Raw genomic sequence first — 14,490 nt, 5'->3', positions numbered from 1 at the left:
ACAACTGAGCCAACATTTTGTGCCTGGCTTCCCATACAAAGATAACACCACTGTTAAGGTAGCACTTCTGGGTAAAGAAAGCACTATTGCAACATATAGCAAAGTTGTACAGGACTATGTAGTATGATAATACAAGCTCTGTAGTTCCCTTTACCGGATGAACTCTGCCACTCTAATAAAGCTGGTAAAGCTGGTAATCGACTTCCCCATATTTCTCCTACAGTAGTCTTTGTAGGATAAGGAAGGATGACTGGCAGGACAACTTCTTGTGCTCTGTCTGTCCTCTTGCAACAACTGGCTTCTTTCCTCCCAACAGGAAAACCTGATGCTGCCTTTTTAAGTGCAGCAGCAAACTAACAAGTGCTATGACATTCAGGTTTCTTCCATCTATACAGCTCTTTCCTGCAAATGAAGGCTGGTACCATAAGTTTTCAGCCTAGTAATCTTTACAAACTTAGGACATTTATTGCTAATTTTGAAACACAATGTTAATCTTGCAAGGGATCTCAAAGGGAAGTGTGTTGCTATCACCATGAGTGCTACATTACAAAAATGGAACCTGAAGGAAGTGTACACAGACACACACACATGTACACACACACATTCTAATTAGACACCTCGCTGAGACACCTATCTATTCATATTTTCAAATCTGGCATTTGATCATACTAATAACAACCTGTCGCCTTTAACTACTGGACTATTTGTTACCCTGTGTCCAGTGCCTAAGAGCTTGTTAATTACCCAAACTCTCTTTCTGTAGGTCTTGTTAATTACCCGTCTCCTGTCTCAGAGGACCTTGTTAATAACTAGCACAATCCCCCTAAAGAGGGCCTAACAACACATTAAAATTAAAAGATGTTTTTCTTTTAGCACCTGTCAAGGGCTGTAAATTGAGAAATTTTCACATCAGTGTATTAGCTGGCTGCACTATAGCTTAAAAAAACAAACATTTTTACTAGAAATTCAGAGAGTACAACCAGTTATTTTATGGAATACTTTTATATTTAACTTTGTATTTGGCCTTAAGTATGTTTAGTGTACGGAGTGCCATGGCAGAGACGGACAGATTAACTCATTCAGAGTCACTACGATCATAGAATCAGAGTTGGAAGAGACCTCATGGGCCATCCAGTCCAACCTCCTGCCAAGAAGCAGGAAAATCGCATTCAAAGTACCCCCAACAGATGGCCATCCAGTTTAAAAGCCTCCAAAGAAGGAGCCTCCTCCACACTCCGAGGCTAAGAGTTCCACTGCTGAACAGTTCTCACAGTGAGGAACTTCTTCCTAATGTTCAGGTGGAATCTCCTTTCCTGTAGTTTGAAGACATTAGAAAACAAGCCTGCTCCCTCCTCCCTATGACTTCCCCTCACATCTTGATACACTGCCCTCAGCATGTCTCCTCTCAGCCTTCTCTTCTGCAGGCTAAACATACCCAGCTCTTTAAGCCACTCCTCATAGGGCTTGTTCTCCAGAACATTGATCTTTTTAGTTGCCTTCCTATGGACACATTCCAGCTTGTCAACATCTCTCTTAAATTGCAGTGCCCAGAATTGGACACAGTATTCCAGGTGTGGTATGACCAAAGCAGAATAGAGGGGTAGCATGACTTCCCTGGATCGAGACACTATACTCCTATGAATGGATACAATGAAGAGTTTTGGAAAGATTCAAAGAGTATATAAGAAACAACTTTCAACTTATTAAGATAAAAAGATACAGCATAACGCTACTATCAGAATGCATGGTGTTACTGGGGCCCAATATAGGTCTGTGGTGAACAGAGGGCTTCAACATCACTGCAATTAGATATTGTTATAGCTGACTACGGAAGACCTCAGAGCTCTGATCTGCCACATGGTTCCCGAGCAGCATGTGAATAAATAAATAATTCAGTGTTGATGTTTTTGTTGTGAAAAGATTTGTTCAGATTGAGTTTTGCCTCCTTCCCTCTGCGGCTGTGAGAATGTGCCTTGTCCAAGGTCAACCCATGGATTTCCATGATAATCATCTTGGGGTAATTTCTATTAATCAACTCAGAGCAATTTCTACTGACCACCATGACCAGATTCTTAGTTAGAACAATTATCCTTCAGTGGAAACAGGGTTATGTTGTATCTTTTCATCCTAATCCACACCTTTGAAAGTTCTTTCAGAACAAAATTGTTTTATAAGATCTGTGTTCCACAAGAGCTCCACTCTTTGAATCCTTTTTGTGCCCAATCAAGACCCAATAAATTAAGACAGAAGCTCGGTCAGTGGATTAGCCATGCTCTGATAACATGGCCTGTCTTTATTTACCTTTTACTTGCCCTCAGGCTGAATCAGAGAGAAAGGTGTGAACTGAATACTAATGAAGTATTTGCATTTGCAAAGCCTGCAGCTGCTTGAAGACTAATTTTCAATAGAGTCTCCGGGCTTTAGAAGATTGCTTATGGTTACTCAGAACATGATGGGAACTTTTCTAATGCTCAGAGGCCATCTATTACTTTGCACATTTTTGGGTGAGGACTTATCAGCAAAATCAAGTTTTGGTTTGGGTTCTGTAGTGCCCTGCGTCAGTTCTAGGTGCGGGTGCATGGGCTAAGGAGTGAAATATGAACCATTAACAAAACCCTTCAACCATTTGTGGATTTGTTCACGCTGTGGTTGGGGTCAGAGATGAGAAGATCTGGGGTGGCGAAATGGGAGTTTTTGAAAATGGAAAAATAAAAATCTAGGGGATCATAGAATTTTTTTCATGTCAAGAGTGACTTGATAAACTGCAAGTCGCTTCTAGTATGAGAGAATTGTCTCTCACACCAGAAGAATTGTCTACCAGGACGTTACTCAGGGGATGCCTGGATGTTTTACAATCCTGTGGGAGGCTTCTCTCATGTTCCCACATGGAAAGCTGGAACTGACAAACGGGAGTTCACACCGTTTCCCAGATTCAAATCTCCGACATTTCAATCAGCAGTCCTGCCAGCACAAAGGTTTAACTCATTGTGCCACCCGGAACTCTAACATAGAAATATACTTTGATAAAATATTTGATCTTTTGAAATTATGATGTGGTTTTACTTATTCAAAATGCTAAGAAACATGCAATATGAACATTTGTATGTACAGTGCACAAAAGGAAAGAACAATAATCGTGTATTTACTGTGGACACATACAAGAGTGAAATCTAAACCACACGAAATGGTCAATGTAGATATGTCCTAAGTGACTAAAATATTCTTTAAAAACACAACATAAAGGAAAGGGTAAAATTTTAAAAACGAGCAGCACACTATTAAGCAAATTTCAAAAACAATCCTCATGTGTGGGTTTCTGTTAATATTTAAAAATATAATTAGAAATGAGCATGTAGGTTTCTCTGAGTAAATACTAAAGTGCAAAATGTCCTAGACTGCACTGATAATTTCCAATATTATGATAACAGGATCAGACAGAACAGGACTTCAGGAAGTGTGTGTGTGTGTGTGTGGAGGAAATATTTGGGTTCTCTTCCTTTGCTGTTTACAAAACTCTTTTCATAAGGGTAGGACTGGTCCCTATATGACAGAAGCAAATATATGTTTGTTACTACAAGAAAGAGGCAACAGAACATCCTGCACAACATCCAAGGCAGGTCCTTTACAGTATGGTAATATCCATCTGAGGTTAACCAATACTTTTACAATAATTTTAATAGAATACTACAAATTATAGTCCTAATGAAATAAAGCAGAATAAATAAATAAATCTAAACTGACTCTGAGACACTGTATCTAAATTCAGAACTTACCTAGAAGACGACAGCATACTGATTGGCTTGAAGGTTGTCATGAAGGGATTAGATGAATCATAATCGAAACTGTCCTGAAGATTTTCTCCCAAAGCACTGGGTGATTTCAAATCAGTGGAGCCATCTGATCCTCCGTTGCTAAGCCTATCCGACCGCTTACTATCTTTTTTCCCAGTCACTCTTTCAAAAAGACTAACTTTCTCCTTTTTCTCTCTTTTAATGTCTTTTTTTATTTCAACAGGTTTTGAAAACAGCCCTATGTTTTGGTCCCATGATACAGGGGTTTCTTCAAATGGATTCTTCTGCCTTGGCAAAGTGGCAAACTTTTGAGGCAGCATAGCACTCACATTTGTAAAAGGGTCATTTTGTGCTCCAAAGGCTGAGTCACTATCATCAATTGTGCTGTCGAGCTGGTTCACTTTACTTGTATCTGCGCTTAATGTCCGTCTGTGTGGAGATTTCAGATTTCCTGCAAACAATTTTTGGTATCAGTATACAATCAGATACATGATCAAATTTGGTAAGTAGAGTCACTTATCCAACACTCGCTTATCCAACATTCTGGATTATCCAATGCATTTTTGTAGTCAATGTTTTCAATACATCATGATATTTTGGTGCTAAATTCGTAAATACAGTAATTACTACATAGCATTACTGTGTATTGAACTACTTTTTCTGTCAAATTTGTTGTATAACACGATGTTTTGGTGCTTAATTTGTAAAATCATAACCTAATTTGATGTTTAATAGGCTTTTCCTTAATGCTTCCTTATTATCCAACATATTTGCTTATCCAACATTCTGCCGGCCCGTTTATGTTGGATAAGTGAGACTCTACTGTATAAGAAAAAGCCTCCACGTATAATTTTCAGATGAATTGTGCAACTGGGGCCGGGCTGTGGCGCAGCTGTTGAGCAGCTGCCTTAAATCACTCTGACCATGAGGTCATGAGTTCGAGGCCAGCCCGTGGCGGGGTGAGCACCCGTCAATTAAAAATAAAAAATAGCCCCTGCTCGTTGCTGACCTAGCAACCCGAAAGATAGTTGCATCTATCAAGTAGGAGATAAGGTACCACTAATAAAAGTGGGGAGGCAAGAATAACTAATTTACTGTGATGAACCATGGGCCTTGTAGTCCTGCTCAGGACATTGTAATCCCTGATGAAGATGAAAACTTGGGTTTTTTACCTTCCCAGTCTGAACTGGATTCCTCTCAGCCAGATCCTTCCCAGGCAGATCTGGAAACCTTGCACCTGCAAGAAAGTTGTGCCCCAGAAGTATGTCAAACAACCCCAGAGCCTACTTCTCCCGTGTTCTTGCGCCGGGAGTTTTGTAAACAACAGAGAAGTTTGGATTCAGCTTCGCGCAGGAGTGCGAGGATAGCAGCTAAGAATGTTGCCAATTAACATTGGTTCTCGTGAGAATCTTTAAGGAGTTTAACATCTGGTCTCAGAGTTTAGCTTTCGTTTCTGATTCCCAGAGAACCGCTTTGGTGAGAAAGTTGGACTCTATATAGGTGTTTTGCCCGCGTAGCAACTTCGCGGAGTCAATTCGTCAGCCTACGGAGCGAGTTGTGTCTGGACAGCGCGCTCCGATTCAAGCCTCGCTTCAGCTCAAGCCTTGCCTCGCTATCCAGCCTTCGCCTTGCTTCCCAGCCTTTGTTTACCTACGGACTTTGCCTTGTTTCCCAGGACTAATCCTTGCCTTGTTTCACGGATTTTACCAAGTTATTCCACGGACCTTGTTCTTGTTCTTAGTTACCTTGTTCCACGTTCAAGCCTTGTTTCAAGTATCAAGTTATTTCCTAGCCACGCTCAAGTTTTATGGACTAAGGACCTTGTCATCTCCCCTCACTTTGCTTGGCAAAGTGAGTGTTTCGGTTATTGGATTACAACTTTGGACCTTAATATTTCTTATTGGACATTGCTTTTTTGGACTAATTCTGACCTTTCCTGAAGGGTCTAATTCTGGACTATTTTCTATACTTGTTTTTATTAACTTTATATATTCCTTCAATAAAGATATTAGTTAGATTCTGGCCTCTGTGTATGGTTATTGGTGCCTCTGCCGCCTGGGTCGTGACAGTTTGACTCCGCCAACCATAAGCACCAACTAACCGAGGCCAGGATGTCTACCGGAGCCGCGCCGGCTGGACAGCCGCTCAGCTACACCATCAGCAAGGACGAAGTGGACCGCATCCGTGACAGACTCAACGCGCAGGATGGAGAAATAAAAGGGTTGAGGGAGCGCGGAGTTCGCCTCCCGGCCATGGCGTTGCCTACCAAGTTTTCTGGAGAAGCTGCTAAGGTTCATGTTTTCCGCCGCCAATGTCAAGCTTATCTAGAGGCCCGTGATGCCGAGTTTCCCCAAGAAGACATCAAGGTGGCGTGGGTCTACAGTCTTCTAGACGGACCAGCGGCTAGCTGGGCGACGGCCCTGTTTGATCAAGCCTCCCCCCACCTAAGTTCAGCACAACGCTTCTTGGATCACCTTAAGGAGACCTGGGGAATCGAGGACAATTTGGAGGCAGCCGGCCACAAACTCCGGCGCCTCCTTCAAGGAGACAGACCCATGTCTCAGTACATAGCCGAGTTCCGCGTGCTGGCCCACAACACCGGCTGGAACGATGTAGCCCTCAGAGGACAATTTCGGGAGGGTCTCAACATTGAAATGCTGGAAGAAATCTCCAAGGTGGATCCTCCCCAGACCCTCGAGGCACTCATTGATCAATGTTTACGGGCTGAAGTCATGATTGCCAACAGGAAACAATGGGTTCGAGGCCAGGGCGGTAGAGCCGGGGCAAAACCCCCCGCTCCCGCCAGTGTTCAGCCACGTCCGGTGTGGAGACCCCCGCCGCCAACCCCATACCCCAGAGGAGGCGAGGAGGTGCCGATGCAGTTGGGCAATGTGCGTCCCAGACTAGATGCCGCCGAGAAGGCCCGTCGTCAACGCTTGAACCTCTGCTGGTACTGCGGGAACGGGGGCCACTTCGCCAGAGAGTGCCCAGCCAAAGGGAAGCCTGCCGCCCGTCTTGCGGCGGCGTCCTCCACGGAGTCGAAGGCGTCTGAGCCGACTGGCACACAGCCGGCGGGGGAAGCCAACGACCGGGTGTAGAGAGGCTCGCCAACCCGGTCAAAAAATCCATCCAAGAGCCGCCAACCGGGGTCCTGTTCCTTCTCGTGGTCACATTATGGTCAGCAAAAAGGGGACCCGTCATGATCCACGCCATGATAGACTCTGGAGCTACCAACAATTTCATCGATAGAGAGTATGCCGACTCTCTGGGATTACAATATCATGATTTCAAGAATGCCCGTGTGGTGCAAGCCATAGACGGCCGTCCCCTCAAGACGGGCCCCGTAAGTCAGTGGTCGGAACCCACCAGGATGTGGATAAGGGAACATATGGAAGAGATTTCCTTCTTTGTTACCGAGGTTCCCCATTTCCCTGTGATTTTGGGAATTCCATGGCTGACACTCCACGACCCTAACATCTCCTGGTCCAACAGAGAACTGCAGTTTGCTTCACCGTACTGCCAAAACCATTGCCTCGTAGCCAAGGTATGCCATGCCACAGACTCCGAGCCCATCATCACCTTGCCAAAGAAGTACTCCGAGTATTGGGATGTATTCAATGAGAAAGAAGCCGAGAAATTACCCCCACATAGACCTTATGACTGTGCCATTGACTTGGTGGAGGGGGCCCCGATCCCGCGAGGGCATCTCTACTCCCTGACTGAACCAGAGCAAGAAGCTCTCAGGGAATTCTTAGAGACAAACCTTCGCAAGGGGTTCATCAGACCCTCTCAATCCCCAGCCGCCTCCCCAGTGATGTTTGTGAAGAAGAAGTCAGGGGAATTACGCTTGGTGGTGGACTACAGAGCATTGAACAATATCACCAAGCGGAACAGCTATCCCCTGCCCTTAATCTCGGATCTACTGGACCGACTTCGAGGAGCCAAGGTCTACACCAAGCTGGATCTTCGGGGGGCTTATAATCTAGTTCGCATCAGAGAAGGGGACGAGTGGAAGACCGCCTTCCAGACTAAATTCGGATTATTCGAGTCCCGAGTTATGAATTTCGGTTTATGCGGAGCTCCCGCAACGTTCCAGCATTTTGTCAACGATATTTTTCAGGACTATCTAGACAGGTTCTTGATAATCTACCTGGACGATTTTTTGGTGTTTTCCAGATCACAATCAGAACATGAGAACCACGTCAAAATGGTGTTGCAACGACTGCGGGATCATGGACTTTATGCCAAGCTAGAAAAATGCGCTTTTGATCTACAAGAGGTAGATTTCCTTGGCTACCGCATCTCGCCTCTAGGGCTTTCCATGGATCCAGCCAAAGTTTCAGCAGTATTGGAATGGCGGGCGCCAACTAACAAGAAAGAGGTGCAGCGTTTCTTGGGGTTCGCGAACTACTACCGCAAGTTCATTCCAGATTTTGCCCGCTGGTCCGACCCCATCACTAGCTGCATCCGTGGAAAGCAGCCTTTCCGCTGGACTGATCAAGCAGAGAAAGGGTTCCAGCAACTGAAGAAACTATTCACCTCCCAGCCAATTCTACAGCACCCAAATCCTGGAACCCCTTTTGTGGTGCAAGCGGACGCCTCTGATGTGGCAATTGGGGCTGTACTCTTACAACCGGTGGGAGATCACCTCCACCCCTGTGCCTTTTATTCTCGTCAACTAACCACACCAGAGAGGAATTACACCATTTGGGAAAAAGAACTACTGGCCATAAAGGCAGCCTTTGAAACTTGGAGACACTGGCTAGAAGGGGCCAAATTCCCCATTGAAGTCCACACTGATCATCGTAATCTAGAACATCTAAGAACTGCCCGCAAACTAAATCAGAGGCAGCAACGTTGGGCTTTATTCTTTGAACGTTTCAACTTCCAGATCCATTATGTGACCCCAGCTCAAACCAAGCAAGCAGACGCCCTGTCACGTAAACCGGAATACGCTGCAGGACGCAAGGAGACCTTTGAATCCCAACTGCTACAACCTGAGAACTTTGCCACGCTCACAGTGGGGAACACCAAATCCAGTCCCATTGGTTCAACTTCCCCTACTCCAGGACCCATCTGTGCTCAAGAAATCAGGGCTAGTCAGCAAGCAGATGCCTGGGCGCAGGACCAACTTCGCCAAGGTCTGCATTTTCCCTTTTCGCTTAAAGATGGGCTGCTCTGCTATAGAAATCATGTTTATATCCCACCCGGACCGGGCAGGGAAAAAGCGCTTCGTCTGTGTCATGACTGCAAACCAGCAGGACACTTCGGACTATTTAAAACCATGCATTTGATCCTAAGAGATTTTTGGTGGCCCAAGATCCGCAAGGATGTGGAAAAATATGTCAACACCTGCCCAGTATGCCAGCGCTCCAAGATACGAAGGGAGAAGCCCTCAGGGCTTTTGCACCCCCTTCCTACCCCATCTCGCCCATGGGAAATAATTTCCGCGGATTTCATCACTGACCTACCACCTTCCTGTGGATTCACCACGATCTTAGTGGTGGTGGACCTATTCACCAAGTTAGCCCATTTCATTCCCTGCGAAGGCCTCCCCACGGCCAAAGAAACTGCGGATCTATTTCTTCAGCATGTTTTCAGACTACATGGATTGCCCAAGAGTTTAGTCACAGACCGTGGATCTCAATTCACCTCTCGTTTTTGGAAGGCACTACAAAAACTACTGGGCATAGACTCTCGCTTATCTTCAGCTCATCATCCCCAAACAGATGGGCAAACGGAGCGCACCAATGCCACTTTGGAGCAGTATCTTCGCTGTTATGTAAACTACCAACAGGACAATTGGGCTTCTCTGTTACCACTGTCTGAGTTTGCCTACAATAATGGAGTTCAAGCTTCTACAAAAGAAACGCCGTTCTTTGCAAACTACGGTTTCCATCCACGTTTCTTTCCCCCTGTCATTGAAACTTCAGAAGTTCCCGCAGCAGAGGATTGGCTGCAGGAACTCACAGCGGTGCAACAACTTTTGCTCCAGCAACTGGACCAAGCCAAGGAGGACTATAAACGCCACGCTGACAAACACCGCCAGCCGGGCCCCGAAATCAAGGTAGGAGATCGGGTTTTTCTGTCCACTCGCTTTCTGCCCTCCCACCGCCCATGCCGGAAGTTAGATGCCCGCTTCATTGGCCCCTATCCAGTGGTGGCGCAATTAAACCCCGTGACTTTCAAACTCCAACTTCCGCGTTCAATGCGCATTCACCCAGTGTTTCACCGTTCCCTGCTCCTTCCGGCGGATGGTGTGCGTCCTGATACAGACCAACCGGCCCCCCCTCCTGTTTTGATGAATGGGGAGGAGGAGTTCGAGGTTGAGGACATTTTGGATTCTCGCTTTCATCGCCGCCGCCTACAATATCTCATTGACTGGGTGGGTTTTGGGCCTGAGGAACGCTCTTGGGAAGACGCCTCCACAGTCCATGCTCCTGATCTAACCCGTCGCTTCCATCTGACCTATCCCACCAAACCGCGACCTCGCGCCTCGGGGAGAGGACCCCAGTTTGGGAGGGGCCCTGAGGAGGGGGATAGTGTGATGAACCATGGGCCTTGTAGTCCTGCTCAGGACATTGTAATCCCTGATGAAGATGAAAACTTGGGTTTTTTACCTTCCCAGTCTGAACTGGATTCCTCTCAGCCAGATCCTTCCCAGGCAGATCTGGAAACCTTGCACCTGCAAGAAAGTTGTGCCCCAGAAGTATGTCAAACAACCCCAGAGCCTACTTCTCCCGTGTTCTTGCGCCGGGAGTTTTGTAAACAACAGAGAAGTTTGGATTCAGCTTCGCGCAGGAGTGCGAGGATAGCAGCTAAGAATGTTGCCAATTAACATTGGTTCTCGTGAGAATCTTTAAGGAGTTTAACATCTGGTCTCAGAGTTTAGCTTTCGTTTCTGATTCCCAGAGAACCGCTTTGGTGAGAAAGTTGGACTCTATATAGGTGTTTTGCCCGCGTAGCAACTTCGCGGAGTCAATTCGTCAGCCTACGGAGCGAGTTGTGTCTGGACAGCGCGCTCCGATTCAAGCCTCGCTTCAGCTCAAGCCTTGCCTCGCTATCCAGCCTTCGCCTTGCTTCCCAGCCTTTGTTTACCTACGGACTTTGCCTTGTTTCCCAGGACTAATCCTTGCCTTGTTTCACGGATTTTACCAAGTTATTCCACGGACCTTGTTCTTGTTCTTAGTTACCTTGTTCCACGTTCAAGCCTTGTTTCAAGTATCAAGTTATTTCCTAGCCACGCTCAAGTTTTATGGACTAAGGACCTTGTCATCTCCCCTCACTTTGCTTGGCAAAGTGAGTGTTTCGGTTATTGGATTACAACTTTGGACCTTAATATTTCTTATTGGACATTGCTTTTTTGGACTAATTCTGACCTTTCCTGAAGGGTCTAATTCTGGACTATTTTCTATACTTGTTTTTATTAACTTTATATATTCCTTCAATAAAGATATTAGTTAGATTCTGGCCTCTGTGTATGGTTATTGGTGCCTCTGCCGCCTGGGTCGTGACATTTACGACCTGGAATGAGGAAGTGCCGTCAGTGTGGATGATGAAGCAGCTGCTCCCCCCTGTGACCAGAATCGAACATCCCCTCAGAAGAACGTTAACTTGCCTCTGCGTGTGTCTCTCAGTCTCTGTTTGATGTGTTTATGGGCATTGAATGTTTGCCCTATGTGTGTTATAATGTGATCCGCCCTGAGTCCCCTTCGGGGTGAGAAGGGCGGAATATAAATACTGTAAATAAATAAAAATAATAAAACTGTATTATTCAAATAGTTGTTAAATTATTTTAAAAACATGACTATAGCTAAGAATCTTCAATCCTCTTTAAATGAGAAGGCACTTTCAACTCTGATTCAAAGGAAAGGGTGAGAAGACATGTTTAAGACTTCCATTGAAATACCAATCCGTGCATGATGTATGTGTGTGTGTGTGTATCTATATGCCCTGAAATAGCCTATTGTATGCTGTCAGAAATCAAATTGAGACAGAAATTAGTTCAGACATAAGTAGATATAGCTTCAGCTTTGATAAAATGACAAAAAAGATAGTTACTAAGTAGTCCAGACAATACACAGTATCCTTGATATCATTTATATACCATAATTCTTCCAAGTAGCATGCATACATATATGGCACTATTACCACAATATCCTTCCCTGAGAGAGAGGTCAAGTTCAAGAGGGACAGACCCAGATTATTTTGGGATACATCATCAAAGGGTACTTTAAAGATGACACTTCTGAATACCTTGAAAGCATGATACTGGAATGATTTCAGTTACACGTTGATTATCCCTTATCTAAAATGTTTGGGACCAGCAGTGTTTTAGATTTTAGATTTTTTTGAAGTTTGGATATTTGTATACAGGTAGTCCCTGGGTTACAAACATCTGACTTAGAAACAACACATAATTAAAATTAAGAACAGGGGTAGAAAACAGGAACTGAGAGAACGTTACCCCTAGGAAGGGAAATTCACTCCTGAAAGAATTATCATGGAGAAAAGATGTGTTAACTAAAGCTTTATCACCAATCCCTGTTTCCACAATGAGCCAATTTTTTCAAAATCCACTGATCACAGGGATAGAAAGTGACGTAAAATCTTCTAAACAGGAGCACAGACAGCAAAACAAACACTACAGGAGTGTTAACTCTTCCCTATGCTATCCAAAGCTTATAGATAGATAGTTAGATAGCTGGAGATATAGATAGATTGGAGTTAAAAATGTACCTTAAAAATGTACCTGTTCCGACTTATGTACAAATTCAACTTAAGAACAAACCTACAGAACCTATCTTGTTCGTAACTTGGGGACTGCTTGCATATGTATGTAATTAGTTATCCTAGAGATGGGAGACACATTTAAACAAAAAATTCATGTACCTTTCATATACATCTTATACGCATAACCTGAAAGTAATTTTGAACAATATTTTAATCATGTTGGTAATAAAATCTGGTTTGTGTCTATTAAACCATCCAAGGTGTTACTATCTTAGATGGATTAATTCTTTACTGGAAGTGGAAGGCAAAAACGATGCAGTAATACAATCATACAGAAAATGTTCTACATATATGCACCAACTCTTAAAATATTTCTGATTAGAAATTCTCCACTCTTGATTTACTGACTATCCACTATCCACTCACGGAGAATTGCCATCCTATAATTGGACTAAACCACTTTTTGCTAGCTTTTAACAAACAAAGCATTTGAATAGTGGGTGACTTGTAAGTGTAAGTGATGTCTAACTGTTGGCTGGGGTAGAAAATAAGAAAAATGTATAGAATGAAAATCTGAATTAATGAGGTTGTAAAATTGAATCCATGTCTTTCCCAACCTGGCAGTTCCCAGATGTATTGGGACTCCCACTATTCTAGAACAACAGACACATTATTATTTTTGATGGTAAAAAAATTTCTCTTTCTAATACTTAATATTATTGAATTCATTTTCAAATCTAACATTCCAAACTCTAGCCATGGGTTATCTTCAACAAATTGAAGATAGATAACTTACCTGACTTGCACTGTAACTTTGTAAGTACATCCTCACAGTTTCATAACCATACATTTCATTATAGAATAAGAATGCAAAGATTTCAGGTCTGGACCAACCAGAAAAAAACTGGACAAAGTTTCTTAAGCAAACTCCCAATAGTTTTCATTGCTTACAAAAGGCATCTCTACTTACCAGTCTCATCCACAGAACCAAATGACTCCAGCTGACGCCTGAAGAGGTATGTGTTGCCAATTGAGCCTGACTTAATTTTTTCTGAAGTCACCTGAGGACCGGTTAAATCAGACATTGAATGAGCTGAAGATAGTCGTTGAGGTCCCAAAAGAAAAGGCTTTTTTGGTTTAGATTTTAACTGTATTTCACTGAGGGAAGTTACAGTACAAGATTCTGGCATATGCGTACTTGGAATGATAGCAGAAGACGTATCCAAAAATGCCCCTTCAGTCTTGCGACCTTTCATTTTGTCCTTTAGTTTGGCAAAAGGAGATTTAGTCTTGTCCTTCATTGAGAGGTCGAACATACTTGCTGTCATATTATTCCTCATAAACTGGATATTTACTTTGATCTCTCCTCTATCTTTAGTTCTTTTTCCTTGTTTGGATTCTAAATGGAACCATCTGAAAGAGAAGACAGTACAGTTAAACTGCATAGTACTGCACCAAAAATCCTGATTTTAGCTCTCAGTAGAATGCTTTAAAATTTACATAATTGTTGACTATCCTAATTCTACAAACTGGTTTTCCTTTCAGATTTTCCTCTAGTAACTCTGGGAGTTGTAGTCCACACAAATGAACATGTTAGCTGTTGATATCATGTCATCTGTGATCAACGAGATGAAGGGAAAGGATTTAATATCCCCAAAGTTTCTGAGGTGCCTTCCACGCAGCTGTATAAAATCCACATTGAATTGGATTATATGGCAGTATGGACTCAGATATTCCAGTCCAAAGCAGATATTGTGGGTTATCTGCCTTGATATTCTGAGTTATATGACTGCGTGGGAGGGTTCTTGGGCCTCTTCTACGCTGCCATATAAAATCCACATTACCTGCTTTGAACTGGATTATATGACAGTATAGACTAAAATAATCCAAATCTGATAATATGGATTTCCTGCTTTGATAACCTAGATTATCTGGCAGTGTAGAAGGGGCCTTAGTCAGCCCTGGG

The 14,490-nt window shown here is 43.7% G+C and overlaps 1 protein-coding gene across 3 annotated transcripts in view; it reads right to left on the bottom strand.

Moving 5' to 3' along the window:
* rab11fip2 (RAB11 family interacting protein 2) overlaps positions 1 to 14,490 on the bottom strand; it is a 43,373-nt gene that overhangs the window by 18,801 nt on the left and 10,082 nt on the right. For all 3 annotated transcript variants that reach the window (XR_010004434.1, XR_010004435.1, XM_003223494.4), the window contains exons 2-3: positions 13,495 to 13,937; positions 3,774 to 4,242 (exon numbers count right to left, since the gene is read on the bottom strand). Coding sequence is in view for 1 of the 3 variants with exons in the window: in XM_003223494.4 (XP_003223542.2) it covers positions 3,774 to 4,242; positions 13,495 to 13,937 (912 nt within the window). In the remaining 2 variants the exon portion in view is untranslated. The remainder of the gene's footprint in view (positions 1 to 3,773; positions 4,243 to 13,494; positions 13,938 to 14,490) is intronic.

Source organism: Anolis carolinensis, chromosome 3 (assembly GCF_035594765.1).
Source record: "Anolis carolinensis isolate JA03-04 chromosome 3, rAnoCar3.1.pri, whole genome shotgun sequence".
Taxonomy (NCBI): domain Eukaryota; kingdom Metazoa; phylum Chordata; class Lepidosauria; order Squamata; family Dactyloidae; genus Anolis; species Anolis carolinensis.
This window is presented reverse-complemented; position numbering and strand designations above follow the sequence as displayed.